At 45.8% G+C, this 18,691-nt stretch overlaps 1 protein-coding gene across 1 annotated transcript; it reads left to right on the forward strand.

Annotated features, from left to right (window-relative positions):
* The first annotated feature begins 148 nt into the window (after positions 1-148).
* On the forward strand, positions 149-18,382 carry LOC135561771 (fibronectin-like). The gene is made up of 7 exons (XM_065003589.1): positions 149-233; positions 9,440-9,718; positions 10,401-10,667; positions 14,040-14,309; positions 14,756-15,025; positions 16,484-16,751; positions 18,299-18,382. Exons 2-6 carry the CDS (start codon positions 9,658-9,660, stop codon positions 16,723-16,725), a joined length of 1,110 nt encoding a protein of 369 aa, XP_064859661.1. The 5' UTR covers positions 149-233; positions 9,440-9,657; the 3' UTR covers positions 16,726-16,751; positions 18,299-18,382.
* The last annotated feature ends 309 nt before the right edge of the window (positions 18,383-18,691 follow it).

Here is an 18,691-nt window from a genome sequence, read left to right on the forward strand (position 1 = left end):
TAACTGCAGAAGCAGTGCAAAGACTACTGTCGCCTGGAAATGTCCCGCAATCACATGATCCTTCTGAGCCAGTGTAGGGATACCTGTTAAAAAATATTATTATTATCCACCTGTACAGTAGGTGGCGGAATGCACATATAATTGTTGCGAATGCCATTATAACAAAGAAGAAGGTACATTTGACAACTATTTTATGTAGCTCTTCCTGAGGATTCTCGACAGCGGGAGAAATGGTAGGTTAATAATATTTATATTTTGTAAGTCAGGTGTAACATTCTTTATGAGTCCATTTTTATTTATCCCAACGAAACGTGAAGATAATAGCCCGATTTTCAACCTCTTTCTAATAAACGTCAGGTAAAAACATAAACACCCAACTTGGCCCACTATGGCGGTGTGGCCACAAAGTCTACGAAAGGTTTTCTCTTTTACACGCGGTCAGACGCTGAGATGTGTTTTGTTATTCCGATATATTATATTTATCCTAAAATAATACATGCTTATATTGAAAGAAACAATAGTGTTAGTGTATTTCTTGCTAACTTTGATAGGCGGTCATGTCATTGAGTGCTCTATAGGCCTTATTGAGTTCAATTACATTTTTGGTGTCCGAATACCCATCAGATTTGAAGGAAAAATATGTAGCCGAAGTCAGGCGACTAAGGATACAAATTCATTGTTTTTATTAATTATGACAAATGTTTTAAGAAACTGTTGAACAATGTGACTTTTGAAATAAGTTACACGTTGGCTGACATTGTGTTAGCTACACTATCCTTGCGAACCACATAGCATATCATTACAGCAGTACGTTAGTAGATACCTAAGTTGGCTACAAATGTATATATATTTTTATTTAGCCGTTATTTAACTAGACAAGTTAGTCAAGAACAAATTCTTATTTACAATAACGGCATACCCCGGCCAAACCCTAACCTGGACGACGCTGGGCTGATTGTGCGCTGCCCTATGGGACTCCCAATTACGGCCGGTTGTGATACAGCCTGGAATCAAACCAGGGTCTGTAGTGATGCCTCTAGCACTGAGATGCAGTGACTTAGACCGCTGCGTCACTCGGGAGCCCCCTCAAATACGTTCAATTTGACAGTAAATTGATTATATGCGGGTTGGTATAATTTGTGGAACGTTCCAACAGGAATCTGTTCCAAAAACATTAATAAGTACACGGTTGTCAACAAACAACATGTTCAAAGTAGCATGGTCAATTCACGTAGCTAATTAGCTGGCGAATAGGCATCAACTCACCACGTAGCTTATTCTTTATGTTTGTCCATAGGCTACCAGAGTGAGGAAATACTTTTTTCAGAATAAACATGGTGAGTGAAAAACTTAATGAAATAGCCCAGTCCCCACCCGGTATCTCATTCTGCCGCTATACAACTTTATATGCGTTGTTTGTTGGTAACCTTGTTATTTACAAAGTTTTTGGAACAGATTCCTGTTGTAACGTCCCACAAACTATACCCACCCCTATATGCTATCTAACAACCCAACCTTCATTGGCTTGATTACTCGCATCATGCTTAGCTAAATTAAGTGGTATAGTCTTTGCACGTTCTCAATAGACATTGTTAATTCGGGTGTGTTTGTAAATTCGCTCTGGCTATCTACTCTGATTTCAGAGCACTCTCCTCTGAGTGTGCCTGAGAGCAGAATAACTGATGAATTTAGGAACGCTGAACACCCCTTGAATATGGCCGGTGTAAGTAAACCTAGGCGAAAAGGCGTTATTAAATTGTTGCCAGCAGCACAGCTACAGTCACCAATGAGTTGGATAACATGAAAACAGCCTAACCAGCTCAGCTAGAGTGAATAAAATGGCCAGAGTGAGGTGCTCTCTCATTTGTGTCTGGGAGTAGTTACTGTAGCAAGCTAGCCAACGTTAGTCAGTTAGCTTGGCAGCTTGACTGCGGTTGTGAGGCCAGAACGCTTTGATCAACCCTACTACTCCCTGGCCAGAGCGTCCAGCGTGCGCTCTGAACTCTCCGGGAGCGAAACGCTCTGAATTTACAAATGGACAATCTGACAACGCTCTGAATTTGCTATCGCCCAGACCGAAATTTGGCACTCCAGATTACATTTACGAACACACCCTAAGTAAGTATTATACAGTATGTTAGTATGGGGCACTGGTTCCCAAACTTTTTATAGTCCCGTACCTCTTCAAACATTCAACCACCAGCTGTACCCCCTCTTGCACCAGGGTCCGTGCACTCTCAAATGTTGTTTTTTGCCATCATTGTAAGCCTGCCACACACACTCTATACAATACATTTATTAAACATAAGAATGAGTGAGTGTTTGCCACAACCTGACTCGTGGGAAGTGACAAAGAGCTCTTACAAGACCAGGGAACAAATTATAATAAGTAATTTTGCTCTTTATTTAGCCATCTTACATATAAAACCTTATTTGTTCATCAAATTGTACAAAAAATACATCATCCAGATAGGCCAGTGGTGTGAGAAACTCGTCATCATGCAAGAGGTCAGACAATGAAAATTATGGTCATTAAAGAAAACTTTAAGCTCGTCTCTCAATTAAAAAAAACGTGCCCCTTGATAACCAGCGCACTTCTGTATGTTGTAAAAGCGTTACATGGTCGCTGCCCGTATCACTGCATAGTGCAGAAAATACGCGAGAGTTCAGGGGCCTTGTTTTAACAATGTTAACCATTTTCAGTGTAATGTCCAAAATGTCTTTCAAGCTGTCAATCATTCCCTTGGCAGCAAGAGCCTCTCGGTGGATGCTGCAGTGTACCCAAGAGCCTCTCGGTGGATGCTGCAGTGTCCCCAAGAGCCTCTCGGTGGATGCTGCAGTGTACCCAAGTGGCGTCGGGAGAAACTGCTTGCACGCACGTTACCAATCCACTGTCTCCCTGTCCAATTGATGTCACAAAGCTGTCCGGTACTTAAAAATATCCTCTCCTGTTGTCCTGGTTTCCAGTGGTTTGCAGAAGAGGATGTCTTCCTTAATTGACCCCCCATAAACATAATGGACAGCTACCAGGAGCTGTGCCAGGCCACCACGTCTGTTGACTCATCCAGCTGTAACAGACATATACCAGGAGCTGTGCCAGGCCACCACGTCTGTTGACTCATCCAGCTGTAACAGACATATACCAGGAGCTGTGCCAGGCCACCACGTCTGTTGACTCATCCAGCTGTAACAGACATATACCAGGAGCTGTGCCAGGCCCGCCACGTCTGTTGACTCATCCAGCTGTAACAGACATATACCAGGAGCTGTGCCAGGCCACCACGTCTGTTGACTCATCCAGCTGTAACAGACATATACCAGGAGCTGTGCCAGGCCACCACGTCTGTTGACTCATCCAGCTGTAACAGACATATACCAGGAGCTGTGCCAGGCCACCACGTCTGTTGACTCATCCAGCTGTAACAGACATATACCAGGAGCTGTGCCAGGCCGCCACGTCTGTTGACTCATCCAGCTGTAACAGACATATACCAGGAGCTGTGCCAGGCCCGCCACGTCTGTTGACTCATCCAGCTGTAACAGACATATACCAGAGCTGTGCCAGGCCACCACGTCTGTTGACTCATCCAGCTGTAACAGACATATACCAGGAGCTGTGCCGGCCACCACGTCTGTTGACTCATCCAGCTGTAACAGACATATACCAGGAGCTGTGCCAGGCCACCACGTCTGTTGACTCATCCAGCTGTAACAGACATATACCAGGAGCTGTGCCAGGCCACCACGTCTGTTGACTCATCCAGCTGTAACAGACATATACCAGGAGCTGTGCCATGTCTGTTGACTCATCCAGCTGTAACAGACATACCAGGAGCTGTGCCAGGCCGCCACGTCTGTTGACTCATCCAGCTGTAACAGACATATACCACGAGCTGTGCCAGGCCCGCCACGTCTGTTGACTCATCCAGCTGTAACAGACATATACCAGGAGCTGTGCCACGTCTGTTGACTCATCCAGCTGTAACAGACATATACCAGGAGCTGTGCCAGGCCACCATGTCTGTTGACTCATCCAGCTGTAACAGACATATACCAGGAGCTGTGCCAGGCCACCACGTCTGTTGACTCATCCAGCTGTAACAGACATATACCAGGAGCTGTGCCACGTCTGTTGACTCATCCAGCTGTAACAGACATATACCAGGAGCTGTGCCAGGCCACCATGTCTGTTGACTCATCCAGCTGTAACAGACATATACCAGGAGCTGTGCCAGGCCACCACGTCTGTTGACTCATCCAGCTGTAACAGACATATACCAGGAGCTGTGCCAGGCCCGCCACGTCTGTTGACTCATCCAGCTGTAACAGACATATACCAGGAGCTGTGCCACGTCTGTTGACTCATCCAGCTGTAACAGACATATACCAGGAGCTGTGCCAGGCCGCTACGTCTGTTGACTCATCCAGCTGTAACAGACATATACCAGGAGCTGTGCCAGGCCCGCCACGTCTGTTGACTCATCCAGCTGTAACAGACATATACCAGGAGCTGTGCCAGGCCGCCACGTCTGTTGACTCATCCAGCTGTAACAGACATATACCAGGAGCTGTGCCAGGCCACCATGTCTGTTGACTCATCCAGCTGTAACAGACATATACCAGGAGCTGTGCCAGGCCACCACGTCTGTTGACTCATCCAGCTGTAACAGACATATACCAGGAGCTGTGCCAGGCCCGCCACGTCTGTTGACTCATCCAGCTGTAACAGACATATACCAGGAGCTGTGCCACGTCTGTTGACTCATCCAGCTGTAACAGACATATACCAGGAGCTGTGCCAGGCCCGCCACGTCTGTTGACTCATCCAGCTGTAACAGACATATACCAGGAGCTGTGCCAGGCCCGCCACGTCTGTTGACTCATCCAGCTGTAACAGACATATACCAGGAGCTGTGCCAGGCCACCACGTCTGTTGACTCATCCAGCTGTAACAGACATATACCAGGAGCTGTGCCAGGCCACCATGTCTGTTGACTCATCCAGCTGTAACAGACATATACCAGGAGCTGTGCCAGGCCACCACGTCTGTTGACTCATCCAGCTGTAACAGACATATACCAGGAGCTGTGCCAGGCCCGCCACGTCTGTTGACTCATCCAGCTGTAACAGACATATACCAGGAGCTGTGCCACGTCTGTTGACTCATCCAGCTGTAACAGACATATACCAGGAGCTGTGCCAGGCCGCTACGTCTGTTGACTCATCCAGCTGTAACAGACATATACCAGGAGCTGTGCCAGGCCCGCCACGTCTGTTGACTCATCCAGCTGTAACAGACATATACCAGGAGCTGTGCCAGGCCGCCACGTCTGTTGACTCATCCAGCTGTAACAGACATATACCAGGAGCTGTGCCAGGCCACCATGTCTGTTGACTCATCCAGCTGTAACAGACATATACCAGGAGCTGTGCCAGGCCACCACGTCTGTTGACTCATCCAGCTGTAACAGACATATACCAGGAGCTGTGCCAGGCCCGCCACGTCTGTTGACTCATCCAGCTGTAACAGACATATACCAGGAGCTGTGCCACGTCTGTTGACTCATCCAGCTGTAACAGACATATACCAGGAGCTGTGCCAGGCCGCTACGTCTGTTGACTCATCCAGCTGTAACAGACATATATCAGGAGCTGTGCCAGGCCGCCACGTCTGTTGACTCATCCAGCTGTAACAGACATATACCAGGAGCTGTGCCAGGCCCGCCACGTCTGTTGACTCATCCAGCTGTAACAGACATATACCAGGAGCTGTGCCAGGCCCGCCACGTCTGTTGACTCATCCAGCTGTAACAGACATATACCAGGAGCTGTGCCAGGCCGCCACGTCTGTTGACTCATCCAGCTGTAACAGACATATACCAGGAGCTGTGCCAGGCCACCACGTCTGTTGACTCATCCAGCTGTAACAGACATATACCAGGAGCTGTGCCAGGCCACCACGTCTGTTGACTCATCCAGCTGTAACAGACATATACCAGGAGCTGTGCCACGTCTGTTGACTCATCCAGCTGTAACAGACATATACCAGGAGCTGTGCCAGGCCTGTTGACTCATCCAGCTGTAACAGACATATACCAGGAGCTGTGCCAGGCCACCACGTCTGTTGACTCATCCAGCTGTAACAGACATATACCAGGAGCTGTGCCAGGCCCGCCACGTCTGTTGACTCATCCAGCTGTAACAGACATATACCAGGAGCTGTGCCAGGCCGCTACGTCTGTTGACTCATCCAGCTGTAACAGACATATACCAGGAGCTGTGCCAGGCCCGCCACGTCTGTTGACTCATCCAGCTGTAACAGACATATACCAGGAGCTGTGCCAGGCCCGCCACGTCTGTTGACTCATCCAGCTGTAACAGACATATACCAGGAGCTGTGCCAGGCCACCACGTCTGTTGACTCATCCAGCTGTAACAGACAGGCCACCACGTCTGTTGACTCATCCAGCTGTAACAGACATATACCAGGAGCTGTGCCAGGCCCGCCACGTCTGTTGACTCATCCAGCTGTAACAGACATATACCAGGAGCTGTGCCAGGCGTCTGTTGACTCATCCAGCTGTAACAGACATATACCAGGAGCTGTGCCAGGCCCGCCACGTCTGTTGACTCATCCAGCTGTAACAGACATATACCAGGAGCTGTGCCAGGCCGCCACGTCTGTTGACTCATCCAGCTGTAACAGACATATACCAGGAGCTGTGCCAGGCCACCACGTCTGTTGACTCATCCAGCTGTAACAGACATATACCAGGAGCTGTGCCAGGCCACCACGTCTGTTGACTCATCCAGCTGTAACAGACATATACCAGGAGCTGTGCCACGTCTGTTGACTCATCCAGCTGTAACAGACATATACCAGGAGCTGTGCCAGGCCTGTTGACTCATCCAGCTGTAACAGACATATACCAGGAGCTGTGCCAGGCCACCACGTCTGTTGACTCATCCAGCTGTAACAGACATATACCAGGAGCTGTGCCAGGCCGCTACGTCTGTTGACTCATCCAGCTGTAACAGACATATACCAGGAGCTGTGCCAGGCCCGTCACGTCTGTTGACTCATCCAGCTGTAACAGACATATACCAGGAGCTGTGCCAGGCCACCACGTCTGTTGACTCATCCAGCTGTAACAGACATATACCAGGAGCTGTGCCAGGCCCGCCACGTCTGTTGACTCATCCAGCTGTAACAGACATATACCAGGAGCTGTGCCAGGCCGCTACGTCTGTTGACTCATCCAGCTGTAACAGACATATACCAGGAGCTGTGCCAGGCCCGCCACGTCTGTTGACTCATCCAGCTGTAACAGACATATACCAGGAGCTGTGCCAGGCCACCACGTCTGTTGACTCATCCAGCTGTAACAGACATATACCAGGAGCTGTGCCAGGCCACCACGTCTGTTGACTCATCCAGCTGTAACAGACATATACCAGGAGCTGTGCCAGGCCACCACGTCTGTTGACTCATCCAGCTGTAACAGACATATACCAGGAGCTGTGCCAGGCCACCACGTCTGTTGACTCATCCAGCTGTAACAGACATATACCAGGAGCTGTGCCAGGCCACCACGTCTGTTGACTCATCCAGCTGTAACAGACATATACCAGGAGCTGTGCCAGGCCCGCCACGTCTGTTGACTCATCCAGCTGTAACAGACATATACCAGGAGCTGTGCCAGGCCACCACGTCTGTTGACTCATCCAGCTGTAACAGACATATACCAGGAGCTGTGCCAGGCCCGCCACGTCTGTTGACTCATCCAGCTGTAACAGACATATACCAGGAGCTGTGCCAGGCCGCCACGTCTGTTGACTCATCCAGCTGTAACAGACATATACCAGGAGCTGTGCCAGGCCCGCCACGTCTGTTGACTCATCCAGCTGTAACAGACATATACCAGGAGCTGTGCCAGGCCACCACGTCTGTTGACTCATCCAGCTGTAACAGACATATACCAGGAGCTGTGCCAGGCCCGCCACGTCTGTTGACTCATCCAGCTGTAACAGACATATACCAGGAGCTGTGCCAGGCCACCACGTCTGTTGACTCATCCAGCTGTAACAGACATATACCAGGAGCTGTGCCAGGCCACCACGTCTGTTGACTCATCCAGCTGTAACAGACATATACCAGGAGCTGTGCCAGGCCACCACGTCTGTTGACTCATCCAGCTGTAACAGACATATACCAGGAGCTGTGCCAGGCCACCACGTCTGTTGACTCATCCAGCTGTAACAGACATATACCAGGAGCTGTGCCAGGCCCGCCACGTCTGTTGACTCATCCAGCTGTAACAGACATATACCAGGAGCTGTGCCAGGCCACCACGTCTGTTGACTCATCCAGCTGTAACAGACATATACCAGGAGCTGTGCCAGGCCCGCCACGTCTGTTGACTCATCCAGCTGTAACAGACATATACCAGGAGCTGTGCCAGGCCCGCCACGTCTGTTGACTCATCCAGCTGTAACTCATATAATTCACTGATGCGTCGTGAAACAGTGTTGTTTGATGAAGTCATTGTCTGTATAGTTTGTTTGGCCTTTTCCCCCAGCATTGTCCCAGCCATATCCACTGCAGCAGGAAGAATTAAGTCCTTAACAATAGTTTGGCAACGGACTGTTAGTGGAATTCCCACGAGAGAGTAACGGTTAATGTAATTGAATGTTCATTATTTCACTAGGCTACATTTATTTGACATTGTGTTATTTCGCTGAACACTAGATGTTTTCATTTTATTTTTTGGCAGTGAACCGAAGCTATTCAGGCGAGGGAAAACACCACCCAAATGTACAGCCCTATTGGAACGTCTAAATCAACAGTTTGAAAATGTGAAACACATTTTTATTTGGCATACCCCCGACGGCATTGCCCGTATCCCAGTTTGGGAATAGCCTGTATGGGGTATTCAAACACAGCTCAGGATTTACTTTTTGTAGCAGGTTGATTAGGATAAATTATGCAGCAAGTTAGGACAATGAACATAGTAGGTTAGGATAATCGGGTTAAGGTTAGGAAAAGGGTTAGGTTTAACTTAAATGCAAAAAGAAATCAACGTCTGACGTCAATTAGACATCAACTGTATCCCGTCTAGCCATTACCAGGTTCAGGCAGATTGGTGTCCAACCTAATCCTGGGTCATTTCTACAATGCAGTGTGTTTTCTGCCCCAGAAAATATAACTTCTTGTTAGTTTAAATGTGGATTCCAAAAGTCTTTAAATATGAGGTCCGGTGTCCTTAAAAACTCAAATATGGCTCTTTAAGGGGAATATTTTGTATTTTGAACACTTTTCTTCAGTGGATGTAGTTGTTTTTAACATGTGTTAATTGCTGGGATGAATAATACACTTTTTTTTGTAATTTTACTGTCAATAAAGTCTGTTTTTCTCTCTCTCTCATTATTCCTTCACCAGTGCTGCCCCCTCCTGGTGAATCCATGTCCTGCTGCTGACATCAGTATTTGACATAAGTATTTGTGTCTCTGAGCTGTAGTTGTCCTCAGTGGCTGAGAGGACCACAGACATTCAGAGTGACCTGGGGGTGTGACGGTGAAACAAGCTCATCAAGAGTGAAAGATGTGTATCATCTTAAAATAAGCAGTCTCAAACCTGGTGAAAAGTACCAGTTCAACATGGCTACAGAGGGAGAAGATGGAAGACAAAGCAGATGGATCTCAGCATCCCTATCCACAGGTACAGTAGGTCTCAGCATCCCTATCCACAGGTACAGTAGGTCTCAGCATCCCTATCCACAGGTACAGTAGGTCTCAGCATCCCTATCCACAGGTACAGTAGGTCTCAGCATCCCTTTCCACAGGTACAGTAGGTCTCAGCATCCCTATCCACAGGTACAGTAGGTCTCAGCATCCCTATCCGCAGGTACAGTAGGTCTCAGCATCCCTATCCGCAGGTACAGTAGGTCTCAGCATCCCTATCCGCAGGTACAGTAGGTCTCAGCATCCCTATCCACAGGTACAGTAGGTCTCAGCATCCCTATCCACAGCTACAGTAGGTCTCAGCATCCCTATCCACAGGTACAGTAGGTCTCAGCATCCCTATCCACAGGTACAGTAGGTCTCAGCATCCCTATCCACAGGTACAGTAGGTCTCAGCATCCCTATCCACAGGTACAGTAGGTCTCAGCATCCCTATCCACAGGTACAGTAGGTCTCAGCATCCCTATCCACAGGTACAGTAGGTCTCAGCATCCCTATCCACAGGTACAGTAGGTCTCAGCATCCCTATCCACAGGTACAGTAGGCTAACTTGTGTTTTTATCCAGACTACATCAGTCATTCATTCACTAGAGACATGTTTGGACTCTGTCAAAAACAGCACATCCTCTATTCTAAACTAATCTTGGTTTTTGTTCCAGTTGTCCCACCCAGAGTTTTAAAGATCGACCATTTGGAAGAGACCTCCTTCACTCTCCACTGGTCCAAGGCTGAAGGGATGGAGAAAGTCCCACAGCGCTTCTTCATATCCAACTGCATCCCAGGAACAGACCCCCTCACAGCCGTTACTGACGACTGCCACAAAACCTTCTCAAACCTGCATCCTGGCACCAAGTACACTGTTAGTGTTGCAACTGTGCTGAGCAATGGGGAACAGAGTGAACCTGTCTCTACAACCATCTGCACTAGTAAGAGATCTTCCCCTAATTACAGCTCATCATCTCTTTACCACTAAAGCCTCTCTCCAACCTTTTATCCAGTCGCTCCTTTCTGGGGAGGTTCCCATTGCTTGGAAGGCAGCCATGCTTTGTCCTTTATTTAAAGGAGATCTAGCTCATCCTAACTGTTATAGGCCTATTTCTATTTTGTGCTGTTTATCAGAAGTGTTGGAAAAGCTTGTCAATAATCCGCTTACTGACTTTCTTGATGTCTGTAGTATCCTCTGGTATGCAATCTGCTTTCCGCTCAGGTTATAGATGTGTCACTGCAACCTTAATGATGTCACCATTGCCCTTGATTCTAAGCAATGTTGTGCAGCCATCTTTTTTGACTTGGCCAAAGCTTTTGATACGGTAGACCATTCCATTCTTGTGGGCCGGCTAAGGAGTATTGGTGTCTCCGAGGGGTCTTTGGCCTGGTTTGCTAACTACCTCTCTCAAAGAGTGCAGTGTATGAAGTCAGAACAGCTTTCTCTACCCTTAACCTTGTTCTGAACATCTCCAAAACAAAGGTCATGTGTTTTGATAAGAAGAATGCCCCTCTCCCCACAGGTGTCAAGCTCTAAACCCTCAGAGGTAGTAGTCACCTCATACAAGTCCTTAGGAGTATGGCTAGCTGGTATACTGTCTTTCTCTCAGCACATATCAAAGCTGCAGGCTAAAGTTAAATCTAGACTTGGTTAAAGCTAGACTTAGTTTCCTCTGTCGTAATCGCTCCTCTTTCACCCCAGCTGCCAAACTAACCCTGATTCAGATGACCATTCTACCCATGCTAGATTACGGAGACATAATTTATAGATCGGCAGGCAAGGGTGGTCTGGAGCGGCTAGATATGCTCTACCATTCGGCCATCAGATTTGCCACCAATACTCCTTACAGGACACATCACTGCACTCTATACTCCTCCGTAAACTGGTCATCTCTGTATACCTGTCTCAATGCTTATTTATAAAACCCTCTTAGACCTCACTCCCCCCCCCCTCCCTAGCTGAGATATCTACTGCAGCCCTCATCTTCCACATACAACACCTGTTCTGCCAGTCACATTCTGTTAAAGGTCCCCAAAGCACACACATCCCTGGGTCACTCCTATTTTCAGTTCGCTGCAGCTAGCGACTGGAATGAGCTGCAACAAACACTCAAACTGGTATCTTCAATCAAAGACTCAGTCTTGGACACTCTTACTGACAGTTGTGGCTGATTTCTGCGATGTATTGTTGTCTCTACCGTGCCCTTTGTGCTGTTGTCTGTGCCCAATAATGTTTGTACCATGTTGTATTGCTACCATGCTGTGTTGCCATGTGTTGCTGCTTTGCTATGTTGTCTTAGGTCTCTCTTTATGCAGTGTTGTGGTGTCTCTCAACGTAGTGTTGTGGTGTCTCTTGTGTGTGTTGTCTTATATAAATATATTTTTATCCCAGCCACCCGCAGAAGGCGTTTGCTTTTAGTAGGCCGCCATTGTAAATAAGAATGTTTTAACTAAGTTGCCTAGTTAAACAAATTAAAAATAAACGAACTACAACCATTTTGTTACATTACAAATATACATTTTGTTGCTTCTGTTCTGTTTCTAGCTTATTTCTTCCCATATCAAAAGCCCTGGATTTATTCTACTTTTCCATCTGGAAGGATATAAACATTTAAATGAAACATTTAATAAAATGACTAGAACGTTACCGGTGGAAAAGTAGAGTGATGTTGCGGTGACCATGAAATTGTTAAATCTATACCAAGAGTTAGACGTGTCCATCCCAGTATACAGCTACATTCTCATATAGTACACGTTTCTAATTTTGTCAGTCGTTTTCATTTCGAGTTAGTGTACTTTTAGCTAGCTAACGTTACGTATGATCTGTGTGTAGTTATAATATTCGTATATCAGAGCCTTTGCTGGTTATAGCTAGTTATGAACCTGGTTGGTTAGCTATCTGCAGATTCATGCAGGGTAGTAACGTCATGAGTTGGGGTTATGGTTCATTCTTTAGCTAGCTACATGTCTTAGATACGAATGACTCCACTATGCAAGTAACCATTTAAATAGAATATTCATGTCACTGCGACAACCCAACTGTTGATAGATGTAGCTGGTAAATTCCCTCTAGCTGTCTACTCTGATTTCAGAGCGCTCTCGTCTGTGTGCCAGAGGCCAGAATAACTGACCAATTACGAACGCTCTACACTTGTTGAATGTGTCGGTAAACGTTGGTCATTTAAACATATAATTAAATTGTTACCAGCAGCACAGTTACAGTCACCAACGTTCTGGATAACATAAAAACAGCCTAGCCAGCTGCTAGTGTTAGGATTGTGTCAATTCGAATCTGGTATCAGGATAAATATGACAATGAGTCACCGATTGTATACTATGTATTTTTATTAGCTGAGCAATAAGTGGTAAATGCAATTTTCATATATACGGGCTCTCTGTCCCACCTCGCAGGGCAAAACAGAGAACTGACTTGTTCCTGACAAAGATATTATAATATACCCTGATGACAGAAGTAGTTCCGGCTTCCGAGCCGGCCTGTCAGAGTAGAGACTGGGCGTGGTTTAAACTTGCTCAGCCTATTGCAGGCGCTCAGGCCGGTCCCCGCCTCTTGGCGCTTCTGTTGATAGATGTAACTGTTGCTGTGAAGAACATCCCTGCGCTCATGCTCGATACCGTTATCTCGCACCTGGCTCCTGTTATCTAACAAAAGGCCGCTTGTTCTGCAACTCCACGCTCTGAATGTGCCCCCCAAACCCATTGCACAGGTCCTGTCTTCTGTATTTTTCCATCACGAGAAAGGCCCATGGCCTTGAAACTTTTAACAATGATTCAAGTCAGCTATGTTGCATAACACATACATACATCCACACAAGCCAACAGCAGATAATATTCAATCATATATATGGTAATGGCTATAATGTAAAACACAGGATCCAACACTAGGGCGAGTGAAATGGTCACAGTGAGGTGTTCTCTCATTAATATCTGAATGTAGCTCCTAAGCTAGCCAACGTTAGCCAGTTAGCTTGGGTGCTTGACTGCTGTTGTTAGGTCAGAACGCTTGGATCAATCCTACTTTAGGGCCATAGCTTCCAGTGTGCGCTCTAAATTTACAAACGGACATTCTGGCAACGCTCTTGAGTTTACGAACACCCAGAGCACACTCTGGCACTCTAGATCAAATTTGCGAACACACCGTATTATAAACCAGCCTTTAGTCTTGAAATGGTTAGTACATGGCCTCACATGTGAATCCCTAAAGAGATGGGTGGGGCTAAAGCTTAATGTGTTGTACACTCAGTGTTTATCTGGAGTTAAGCTGTAACCCTGACAATGTGTTTATTTTCCCTTAGTACTTCCTGCTCCAGACCAGCTGACTGTTGACTCAGTGGACACCACATCAGCTGCTGTTAGCTGGATCCAGCCACCGGGATTGGACCAAACCCAACATCATTACCAGATCTCCTATCGCTGTTCAGGGACAGAACCACACATCACTACCACATCTTCACCCAGCATCACTCTCTCTGACCTGAAACCTGCTACTGAATACTCTGTCACTGTCTGCGCTGTGCTGGAAAATGGAAAGCAAAGTCAACTGGTGTTAACGACCCTCACCACAGGTAAGGAAGTACCCTACTTAAGTACAGTGCCTTGCGAAAGTATTCGGCCCCCTTGAACTTTGCGACCTTTTGCCACATTTCAGGCTTCAAACATAAAGATATAAAACTGTATTTTTTTGTGAAGAATCAACAACAAGTGGGACACAATCATGAAGTGGAACGACATTTATTGGATATTTCAAACTTTTTTAACAAATCAAAAACTGAAAAATTGGGCGTGCAAAATTATCCAGGCGTGGGAAGAAATGGTGCCGGAATAGCAGAAACACTTCATTTTTGTTACAAATCAGCTTCTGTTGTGACTTCTGCTTCAGCTTATTTTTTCCCATATCAAAAGGAATTGCAAGCTGGCTTGTTCTATTTTTTTAACTACTATTCTACTTTTCCTATTGTAGTCTATTTCTGTAGTTAAACGATAACACTGACAATAATGTATTTTCTCTTAGTACTTCCTGCTCCAGACCAGCTGACTGTTGACTCAGTGGACACCACATTAGCTGCTGTTAGCTGGAACCAGCCACCAGGATTGGACCAAACCCAACATCAGTACCAGATCTCCTACCACTGTCCAGGGACAAAACCACACATCACTACCACATCTTCACCCAGCATCACTCTCTCTGACCTGCAAGGTGGTACTCAGTACTCTGTCACTGTCTGCACTGTGCTGGAAAATGGAAAGCAAAGTGAACTGGTGTCAACAACCTTCACCACAAGTAAGGAAGTCAAATACGTCAAGTTTGTCACCAGACATAATATTTATCAAACCTTAACTAGTTATCAAAATAACTATGAACTAATCATAATGGATGTGTCAGCATGGGATGTTAAGGTCCAGTATTTTTCCTGATGAGAAATATATGATGGTTAATTCCCCAGATCTCAACATGCAGTTTGGTGCTGAAATTAATAAATGTTTTTATAGTGTCTGAACTCTTGCTTTCTTCCATTAGTGTGAGTCATTACATCAAGGGGTTGATCTGCCTCTGCTTACTATAACTTTATCAGTAGTGGAGTGTTAAACACCTGTTATTGTGGAGAGGATTTAGAACTGCAGTGTTTTTTGTTTTGTTGCCATGGTGACAACAATGTAGCAGTGGCACAGTGAAGTTGATAAATGCCGGATTCTTTTTTTTTCATATCTAATCTCTGTTATGACTTCTGCTTTAGTTTATTTCTTCCCTTCCCATTACCCTCATAAAACTGACCATCCTACCGATCCTTGACTTCGACGATGTCATTTACAAAATAGCCTCCAACACTCTACTCAGCGAATTGGATGCAGTCTATCACAGCGCCATCCGTTTTGTCACTAAATCCCCATATACTCCCCACCACTGTGACCTGTATGCTCTCGTTGGCTGGTCTTCGCAACGTATTCGTCGCCAAACCCACTGGCTCCAGGTCATCTATAACTCTTTGCTAGGTAAAGCTCCGCCTTATCTCAGCTCGCTGGTCACCATAGCATCACCCACCCGTAGCACACGCTTCAGCAGGTGTATTTCACTGGTCACCATAGCAACACCCACCCGTAGCACGCACTTCAGCGGGTGTATTTCACTGGTCACCCCCAAAACCAACACCTGTTTGTGCTGCCTTGCCTTCCAGTTCTCTGCTGCCAATGACTGAAGTTAAATCTCCCTCACTGACTTTAAGCATCAGCTGTCAGAGCAGCTTATCGATGGCTGCAGCTCTACACAGCCCATCTGTAAATGGCCCATCCAACCAACTACCTACCTCATCCAATATCTGTTTTTGTATTTCTACTTGCACATCCTCTTCTGCACATCTATCACTCTTGTGTTAATTGCTCTATTGTAATGACTTTGCCACTATTGGCCTATTTATTGCCTTACCTCCTTACTTCATTTGCACACACTGTATACAGATGTTATTGTGTTATTGACTGTATGTCTGTTTACTCCATGTGTAACTCTGTGTTGTTTTTGTCTTACTGCTCTGCTTTATCTTGGCCAGGTCACAGTTGTAAATGAGAACTTTTTCTCAACTGGCCGACCTGGTTAAATAAAGGTGAAATAAAAAAATAAATATCAAAAGGATTTGCAAGCTGACCTTTTCTACTTTTAAGCTACTTTTCTACTATTCTACTTTCCCTCCTGTATTATATTTCTGGAGTTAAACTGTAGCCCTGACAATAATCTATTTTCTCTTAGTACTTCCTGCTCCAGACCAGCTGACTGTTGACTCAGTGGACACCACATCAGCTGCTGTTAGCTGGAACCAGCCACCAGGATTGGACCAAACCCAACATCATTACCAGATCTCCTACTGCTGTCCAGGGACAGAACCACACATCACTACCACATCTTCACACAGCATCACTCTCTCTGACCTGCAACCTGCTACTCAGTACTGTCACTGTCTGCACTGTGCTGGAAAATGGAAAGCAAAGTGAACTGGTGTCCACAACCTTCACCACAAGTAAGGAAGTACCATACTTAAGTATTGTGCCTGGTGTTAATGTAATGAATGTGTTGTTGCGATGTTCATGCTTGTTTCCGTTCCTGTGAGTCATTATGTCAAGGAGTTGATCTGCCTCTGATTGCTTTAACTTTATCAGCACTACATTGTAAAATACTTGTTATTGTGGAGAGGATTTATAATGCATTCAGAAAATATTCAGACACCTTGACTTTTTCCACATTTTGTTCCGTTACAACCTTATTCTAAAATGGATCAAATGTGTTTTCCTCACAATCTACACACAATACAAAATAATGACGAAGTGAAAACAGGTTTAGAAATGGTTGCAAATATATAAAAACAGATACCTTATTTACATAAGTATTCAGATCCTTTGCTATGAGACTCGAAATTGAGCTCAGGTGCCATGAGGTCGAAGGAATTACATTTCTAACGCCAGTGGGACTTTCTCTAAGCACAATGACTCCAACGTACAGCGCTCCCGGAGAATTTAGGATGAAGTGCCTTGTTCAAGGGCACAACAGATTTTTCACCTTGTCTGCTCCGGTATTTAAACCAGCAACCTTTTGGTTACTGGCCCAACACTGTAACCTCGAGGATACCTGCCTCTACCTTACCCCTACCTACAGTACCCTCTGTTAATATTGAGACTACCTGCCTCTACCGTACCCCTACCTACAGTACCCTCTGTTAATATTGACTCTACCTGCCTCAACTTACCCCTACCTACAGTACCCTCTGTTAATATTGAGTTTACCTTTCTCTACCTTACCCCTACCTACAGTACCCTCTGTTAATATTGACTCTACCTGCCTCTACCTTACCCCTACCTACAGTGTCCTCTGTTAATATTGAGGCTACCAGCCTCTAGCTTACCTCTACCTACAGTATCCTCTGTTAATATTGAGGCTACCAGCCTCTACCTTACCCCTACCTACAGTATCCTCTGTTAATATTGAGGCTACCAGCCTCTACCCCTACCTACAGTACCCTCTGTTAATATTGAGGCTACCAGCTGCTACCTTACCCCTACATACAGGCCCTCCGTAGTTATTGGGGCAGTGAAGCATGTTTTCTTCTTATGGCTCAATAGTCAAAAAGTTTGGATTTTAAATCATGACTATGGGGTTAAAGTGCAAATCGTCAGCTTTAATTTGAAGGTATTTTCATCCATATCGGGTTAGAAATAACAGTGTAATGAGTAATAAAGTTGTGAAAAGTTTAGTATTCTCAGAAAATCAGTCCCAGGATAGAAATCTACGTTTTCACATTGCATTTATTTTAGGGCGCAGGAGAATTAACGAGGAGGAAACTCAAATTAGCTTTGAGCTCTTTAATTCAAATTCTTTCATTGCAAACAGTAACAATTATTTTCTATGCCACGAGAGGTAGCGGATCCGACCAAATAGGTTGTGGAATCCATCAGTCCAAAACTGAGAGCTGCCGGATCCTGTTCCTGCAGAATCCAGCTCAAATAAAACACTGATACAGTAAAATGCATTAACACATTACCAAAGATCTGACTTTAATAACTTGTTATTCAGAACATTTTCAGTGGTGGAACAGACCCTCCACAGTTGCTGCAGTGTTTGTTCTACTGGCTGTGATCATTGGCCTGTGGGATTCCTGTAAGTGAATATTGTTTTTTACTAAAACATTTTTGTCAATGTTGTGACAGTTACACATTTTGATTGACTTTTCCATTTTACAGATGCAACTTCAGAGCGAGACCAGCTACAGAATAGTCTAACTACCAGGACCACAGAGAGAGACCAGCTACAGACCAGTTACAACACCCCGACTAAAGAGAGAGACCAGCTACAGACCAGTTACAACACCCTGACTAAAGAGAGAGACCAGCTACAGAATCGTCTAAATACCAGGACCACAGAAAGAGACCAGCTACAGACCAGTTACAACACCCTGACTAAAGAGAG

This window comes from Oncorhynchus nerka, linkage group LG18 (genome assembly GCF_034236695.1).
Source record: "Oncorhynchus nerka isolate Pitt River linkage group LG18, Oner_Uvic_2.0, whole genome shotgun sequence".
NCBI classification, from domain to species: Eukaryota; Metazoa; Chordata; class Actinopteri; order Salmoniformes; family Salmonidae; genus Oncorhynchus; species Oncorhynchus nerka.